At 39.1% G+C, this 8,183-nt stretch overlaps 1 protein-coding gene across 1 annotated transcript; it reads right to left on the bottom strand.

The window, feature by feature from the left end:
• Window positions 1-398: 398 nt before the first annotated feature.
• On the bottom strand, window positions 399-6,380 carry ccr10 (chemokine (C-C motif) receptor 10). Its single transcript, XM_031750419.2, has 2 exons — window positions 6,341-6,380; window positions 399-2,534 (listed from the first exon to the last, which is right to left on the bottom strand). Exons 1-2 carry the CDS (start codon window positions 6,363-6,365, stop codon window positions 1,396-1,398), a joined length of 1,164 nt encoding a protein of 387 aa, XP_031606279.2. The 5' UTR covers window positions 6,366-6,380; the 3' UTR covers window positions 399-1,395.
• Window positions 6,381-8,183: the final 1,803 nt, after the last annotated feature.

The raw sequence follows: 8,183 nt of genomic DNA, 5'->3' as shown, positions 1-8,183 counted from the left end.
GTTAATGCCTAAAATCCAAAATTTTAGACAACAGCTTCATTCATTTTGGGCTATCTTGTGAGAACTCCCAGTGAAACCAGAAGTGTAGAGAACGTGAGTTAAATTAGAAACTCTGTTTATGCTGAGTAATGTAGTTCTGCTAAAACTTAACCAACTTGTCTTCAACTAGTGCCTCTGCCTCAGAGTCTGTTAGTGCAGATGATTTAATCCTGCTAGTTACATGCTGTTGTTGGGTAAATCAAACACACTAAAATAATTCAAGTGACAAAATGTTGTTTCAAGGCTGTTTCAACCCCTTTCTGAAATTAAAGGTTTTGGTTTTTTTATAGATCAGCTATAGCTCTTAAAATATACCGTAAGGCGTTTATTCAAACAAAAAGCAAGTCTTAAGGCAAATATCTAAAAAAATTAGTATGAAACTTTATTGTAATTTATAAAAAAAAATAATGCAAGAATAAGTGGGCTACAGAGTCACAGTAAGAATGAACTAAAAACATCACATGATATGATATTTACATACAAACATTTGATAGTCTTGTCAGTCACCCCGTGGTATACTGCAGTGGATAACAGCATATATAACTAAGGTGTGGTCTATCTTCAAATAAGCTGCATTTTTGTACAGTAACCTTTTTTCAAGTATTGTCTTCATGCTATGAATGCTTTGGCGATGCTGGCCCTCCTAATCCTTACGGCTGGATCCTGATCTTCACATCAGGTCTGTAAGATCGTAGCTTTGAAGTCTCTTCAGGCTTCAGGCTTGCCGCTTTGTGTTGTCAGTTTTGTGTTTATAGATAATGTGTGTCGTCATCAGGATAGGGATTTGGGTTGGTGGGTGGAGCTAATGCTTAAAGTTTACTGGTAATTATGTGACAATGCATTCAGGTCATGTTATGGGGCAACACAAACGTAATGTAGAGTAGTGTAATGAATTAATTAATTAATTTTCCAGTGACTAATGAAAATACCGTTGGGCGTTACTCAACAAAAAGGAAAAAAAAAGTCATGTGTAATATGCTACTTTTTTAAGGAACAGCGCCATTACTGGTCATATGTGGGATAGGTGGTTGGATGAGACAAGGTATTACATGAAAGATCTCCTTTTTACCTATATTTTTGAGCAGGGTTTATCTTCTAGAATTACATGAAGTTTGTTAGGTTTGAAATGACACAGAAAAAGCAAAAAAAAAAGAATATATATATATATATATATATATATATATACAGTGAAATAATAAGCTGAAGGGGTCAGGTAGGACAAACTTATTGATTTTTCATGGGATGACCCATTCAGCTTGACTTACCGACAAGTTTTGAACAGTGAATATAAGATGTTCCATTTCTAATAATAATATAATACAATATATGCAAAGCAGTTCATTGTCCACTCAGAGTTTATTTGGTTCCCGAAAACTTGAAGGCAACTGGAGCATCGGGAGATGTTGGAGAGCACGCCGAAAGCACGGTGAGAGCAGGTGAGGAGGCGGAGATTGATGTCGAGTTCACCGTCTGTGGCACAACCAGATTGCGATATGGGCAGCCTGAATCGTAGATGAGCCTCACCACGTCCTGACGGAAACGCACGCCTACCAGGGCGTAGAGGATAGGGTTGAGGCAACAGCGGGTGTACGCCAGCGTGCAGGTGACGTACTCCAACATCAGACCACAGAACGGGCCGAACATTTTGCGACACAGCACCGCAGTGTACGGCAGCTGGAATACCAGAAAAACCAGCACCAGGGCAACCATCAGCTTCAGGGTACGCTGCCGTTGCCACTGCTTCCCTCGCCGATGTGCGTGCCCTTCCCACAGCACTCGAGCAATCGAAGTGTAGCTTGCCACCATAATGGCAAGGGACAGGCAGAAGACGGTGATGATCACGCCACTGGGGACCAGTCTTATTCGACCACTTACTTGCATGACGCAGTACGCTTCAGTTTCATTGCCTGAATGCCCTGAGAAGCTGACTGAAACCCCTGAGAAGCGGATTTCAGGGATGCTTAGAGCCACTGCAATAAGCCATACCCCCACAGCAGTGAGCTTCCCAGCTGTTAGGATTTGGCTGCGCAGCCTGAGCATTTCCTGCGCTCGTGCTACTACCATGTAGCGGTCGACGCTGATGCACGCAAGCAGCAGCAGCCCGCTGTATGTGTTGATAGCGTAGGTTGCACGCATGATCTTGCAGAGATGATAAGAGAAAATCCAACCCTTGTGAGTGTCAATGGCCTGCAATGGGAGTGTGAGGAGGAGGAGGAGGTCAGCCAGCGCCAGGTGGAACAGGAAGACATCGGTCATGGAACGAAGCCGAAAGCGGCGGTAGAGAGCAAAGGTGGCGATCACCAGGGAGTTTCCTGCAACGCCAAGCAGGAAGATGGCAGTGAAAGCACAAGCTTGGAAGGTTTTGATGACGCGAGCCTGGTGGTCATCAGCTTCACACCAGTCTCCATTGTCAGGATAATCATCGTATGAGCCATTATATGAGCCATTACTTGTATTTAAAAAGTCCAAATAATCTTCTGTATAGTCAGCCATTGCTGTTGGAGAAAATAAGACTTGTAAGTCAAAGAATTATTAAAATAATGAAGAGCAGCAAAAATACATACGTTTGCAATCAGTGTTTGCAGTACTGCTTTTTAAAATGCACTTTAAATACTATTGGTGATCCTCAGCATTTCCCCTACACTGTGGGCAGTTTAACTTTAACACATAATTCGGGGCTAACTGTACCATTTAAACTTAGCAGGAGCAGTTGATAAAGAAACTGAGTTAGGCCTAAAGTATCCCAGTATCACATGCAGTCCCTTGGGAAAAAATAATTGCCTCTGCTCTTGGAGCAACAAGAGGCTGACATTTTTGCCTTTCAGTAAATCAACTTAAAAACTAGCAAACAGATTGGAATAAACTGGGCTCAGACGCACTCTCGAGTGGCCACCACCAGGTCAGGATTATATTTGGTTCATGACTGTAAGACTGACACTTATTATGACAGATTAATAAGGACATGTTTGGGTCATAAATTCAAAGTTGGTACTTGTGATGAATTTATTTATTTCCTGCCTTTTTAGGGGACATGGTCAGCAGACGTATACTTTCCAAAAGGGCCTTCATTGCGTTAGCTTATTTCCTGATATTACAGGAAATTTATGGTCAGATGTTGATTCCTATCGTCGCTGCTGTTCTTAAAGCCTGTATGCATTCAATTTCTAAATGTTTGTTCATCAAGTGAGTTATTCTGCTTATTCTTGTCAGTAATTATGTAAAACAAACTACAACCAGAAAGCTGGTAACTAAACAGCTGCTCTGACTTGTGGTTTTTTGTCTCCTACCTCTATTATTTGTAGCTGCACTACTGCAACATTTATTAACATTTATCTAAGCAGGAAGCGAAACTCATGCAAAGATTAGAAATCTTCTTTGCATGAGTGCGCTGGGCTAAGACAGAGTTTCAGGAGAAAACCTGCCCAAGCATGGCCACTTATGGATCCAGGACCCTCTTGTGAAGCAGCTAACGACAATGTGCAGCTTGAAAAGGGGAGAACTTCCCCTCATTATGAGTTGTGTTTCCTTTCGTATAGTAGAGGGCACATGTCAACCATTCACTGATAACACCCCAACAGCTGCAGGGCCATGTCATTTCAGGGCATGGTATTAGGCTTCAAAAAAGAGGAAGCAAGCATGGAGTTGAGTGCAGCTGAAACATGTAACTAAAGACTGGAACTGAACTTTTCCTGAACAGACTTTGCCTTCTGCACTTTATTTACAACATAAAATTAAAGCAGTCAGTTGTGGGCAAATAGACTGCATATGAAAAACTTCCTGCTGTTTTGACATGTCTATAATGAATGTCTTGAGTCATTCTGTACTTCTCCAAAATGCCACAGAAAGACCAGCTTGCGTGAGTACTTATTATTGTTCAAAAACTGCAGTGCTGCTTTTACATGAAGCCGGGGCTGATTTTGAGCAATGTTTTGCCCTGCACGTCACGATATCAGGAAATACCAACCCCTTTACAATCAGGTTGAAAGTGAGAGATCTGCAGCAAAACTCTTCAGTCTGACTAGGCAGCTGTGATATTTTAGTCATTTTGTAGCATGTTGCGTGACACTGGCATCAGGTCGTTGGCACAGGGGAAATCGTGGGTAGCTTAAAGGTTTACAGATCAGTCAGTGTCGCGTGCTAACAGCCTTTATAGACAGTTTCCACAATCACCTTTTTATCATTTCATCTTCAGCGATGTCCCTGTTTGTACAGGCTGCTCACAATGTTAAGTTTATTACAGCAATCTTTTTTCTTCTCTTAACTTGTTGGTTTGATGGTGGGGACACACATTAAGGTAAGCGGAAAAGGAAAACGTGTAGACGGGCTTGTGTCAGAGGGTTTGGTGCCAGTGTGATTTTCTGCTCTTGAAGTGTGAGTTAGGTGAGGGCTGCAGTTAAATGTGGAATCAGTCAGGATGGAAGTAAAGTTTTCAATACTGGAAATAATGTAAGTCATGTGTAATACTTAACAGAAAATCTCCCTTATTAGAAACGTCCGGGCGAATGGAGATGTCTGACAAACAGGACACTAGAGAATTTGTTAGCAATATTAGCTATGTCTAATTCATACAGGGTGGGGGTTGAAAGAAAAAAACTGCTTTAATAACCTTGTCATGTGCAATTTAATAAAATAAGAAAAACTCGGAGCTCCTTTCTGCACACTAGTTGTTCTAATAGATGCGTTTTTTCCGCAGTTAACAACTTAAAAACATAATCTAGTAATACTCGTAAATTAAGCGTTTAACAGCACTAATAGCTAAAAACAAGGTTTGCAAGCTGCTTACTTTAAATATCGCTCTGTAACGATGGACAAAAGGAGCGCCACTCATATATATTCCTAAGCCATGTTAATTCATATTCTACGTATGTGTTTATAAAAGACAGCATTTTATAAATATTATATTTACAAAGCATTACTGTGCATTTCAATGGTTAATACTCATAACAGCACTTTGCGTGCCACTGATTGTTCGCCTTCTCTGTCTTTGACTCGTCAGCCTTCAATCTGCCTTTGAGCTTATTTTTTCTCAGTAGTGGGCTTACTCTGTAAATGCATAAAAGACAAATTATATATATCACAGCATTTAAGATTGACAACATTTAAGATTTAAAATTAAGATTAAATGTAAAAGACTAAAATCTGAAGAACTTGGACATCCAAAAGACTGATTTGTAAACATTGTGATGTGGTTTCTTGGTACATTAGAGGTGTTAAATTCATCCCTTTACTTTTTGCTGCTTTTTCCATCTGCAACTGATTTTCTTTATGTTGACGAGGGGATGGTTATTTCACGTCTAAATAAAAAGAATTGTGGGCAAAGTTCCTAAACTTCAATGTTAAATTAAAAAGTAAAACAAAAAAATGTGGGGTTTTTTCTTTTTGGTTTTATGGCTTATCAAATACTTGTTTATGCATTTTTAAAAACAATATAATGTTTTACACGGATATACGTTTATCGGCAAAGGATGTGCAGCATTTGTGCCGCTTCAACAGCTATTTGTCTGCAAATGGCTTGTCATGAAATATTTAGAGTAGAATAATTATTTTTTGAGTGGATTTTAAACAAACTGAATCATTTTTCTTGCTGTTGCACTTTGCATTTTAAAAACAAGGCATTTATATTGCGCATGGATTTTTCCCTGATTCAGTTTGAACTCTAAATATGTTTTGCACTGAAATGATTATTTTTAATCTTTATTAACAACAACAGAATACTGTGCCTTACATCACAATATCAGGAAACTTTTACCTCTTACAATCAACCTGAAAGTGAGAACAACCCCACCAAACTCAAAAATGTTTTATTTGAGTAGGCGGGCGTTTTATATTTCACACATTTTCATGTCTGTCTGCAGCTTTCAAGAGCCAGTTTCATATTTTTATCATCAGTGTAGCAAATAAGAAAATTATATTTTTAACTGAAGCATACATCTTTCTCATAGCATTGTGACGGAGTAAATCCCCAGCTTATGCTTTACAATTTACAGTCACTTCTATGGTTACGGAGAAATAATTCTGACAGTTTGGTAGTCATAGCTTTGGCATAGTTGTCAAAAATCAAGTGATTATGAGTCATATGTGACTGCAGATTTGTTATGAACCACAACCACACTCCCAGACATTTCAACTTGGTGGATTTTTCACAGCAAACAGATTAAAATCACTAAATTACCCAATAAAAAATTGATTCTTTGTAAAGTTGCTGTTACATTTATGCATCTGCACATCAAAACATGTGAAAGCGTCGTCCTTCAACTTATATTTTGCATTATCTTATAGTTACATGTGTTAGAGCCCTTACCTGTACTATTAGAGGTGTTGAACATGTCCTTGGTGCTCCTCCTGTGGCTGTTGGAGAGATCAGTGAAACTCTCATGTTTAAAAACACGCCTTTGGGGTGAACCTTAACCAATGAAACACACTCTGTGTTTTGCTGACCTCGCAATACCCCCCATAGAGGATGTGAACTGACTGCGATGATTCACATAGATCTTTATGGTACCTTAGCTTTATTAAAACAATGCAATCAAGATAAATCATTAAAATGGTTTTTGCCAATCAGTGCTTTTGTTCTCTCATACAAAGTCTAGTTGACTCCCTACCATGCTGTGGCTTCTTTTAGTTCACTTTTATTCACTTATATATGCAGCTTATTTCAATAAATGCTCATTCAGCCCTAAATTAAAATAAAATATATAAAAGCTCAATGAAGCTTCTGTTTTGAAAATCTGTGGGTGATCATGTTGAATGTAGAGAAAAAAATAATGCGAATTGGCATTTGTAGATACAGGTTATTTCCCAAGATTTGTCTTTGTACTTGTTATAGTTTGAATAATACAATGCATTTTGCTGTAGGTTCAACTGGCAGGTCAAACGTATCAAACCACATCTTGGGGCGTGACTGCATACTGGTGCCAGGACCAGTTCATAACCTCTGCCTGCTTCGTTTCGAGAGTTTATGATCGTTTGAGGACCCTGGCCACATAAGTCTCTCAACTTGTGAACTCAGTCAAGCATTTTTTCTCAAACCAAACTCAGAGTCATCCCTCGTGAGACCAAAGGTTCTCTGTGTAACCACCACAGAACCGTTATTATTGACACCTTAAGACATGAGATCAACTGTCAGTCAGCTAAAAACGTGATGAGCCACAAGACTCCGTTCATGTTGGATGATGTTATGAACGTTGTACATCGACTGAGAGACCAGCATATATATATATATATATATATATAGGTTATACCAAGAGCATTGGTTGTCGATGAGGTGGTAAAGCAAGATGACCAAAAACAAAACTCAGGGTTTTAGAAATTTCATCAGACATAAATACTGATTACTGTAAAAGTTTTACCTTGTTACCAAAACCAACACATTTACAAAGATATAGAGTTTACTGTGAAAGCAAAAATGTTTTATTTCTGGTTTGCGTCCCACTTTTCACTGCTGCTTGACGAGTAGTTTGCAAGTGTTTATAGACAAGTTAGCATCTTCCATGCAAACTACTGTTGACCCCAGCAATCGTAAGGAGATTCTCAGGACAGCACTGTATGCGTCTTTGTTTGAAACTAGCAACCTCCCGCAACCACTCATTACTATTCTGGGAATACCCTTTCCCCCCTCAGTACTGGTGGTTGCATGAGGGTTTTAGGCCTACGTGACTGAGGCCTAAAAACGTACGTGGCATTGCTGCCTGCTCTGGAAATGCCCCTGCTTTATCCCCGAGTACAAAGTGATTGGACCTGATGAATGCTGCATAGCCAAGTTACAGCTAGCTGATCTAGCATTGTCGTTGCCCACCGAAATAAATAATCAGCAATTATTCCAAGAAAAAGTTATAATCAATATTCACTGGGAACTAGTCTACTTTTCTTCAAAGATCACTGTAATCTCCAAATGACTGTTCATAGTTTCGAAGAAGCTCCTCTGCTTTTCCTAACAGAACTATCTCATTCTCATTGGATAACGACCTGCGATTAACAACCCATTAGCCAAATACGCCACATAAATTTACCTCACTTTAAAGGTTAAATTTTTTGCTTCTTTGTTATATGCCATTTAATATAAATTATCATGGATCACATCAGCTGGTGAAATAATATGAGAAGCTGTCCAATAAGCATTTGCAATTGTTTATAATTTTGCTACT

Source organism: Oreochromis aureus, linkage group 8 (genome assembly GCF_013358895.1).
Source record: "Oreochromis aureus strain Israel breed Guangdong linkage group 8, ZZ_aureus, whole genome shotgun sequence".
In the NCBI taxonomy this organism is placed as follows: Eukaryota; Metazoa; Chordata; class Actinopteri; order Cichliformes; family Cichlidae; genus Oreochromis; species Oreochromis aureus.
Note: the sequence above shows the minus strand (reverse complement) of the source record. Positions and strands in the feature narration are given on the sequence as shown.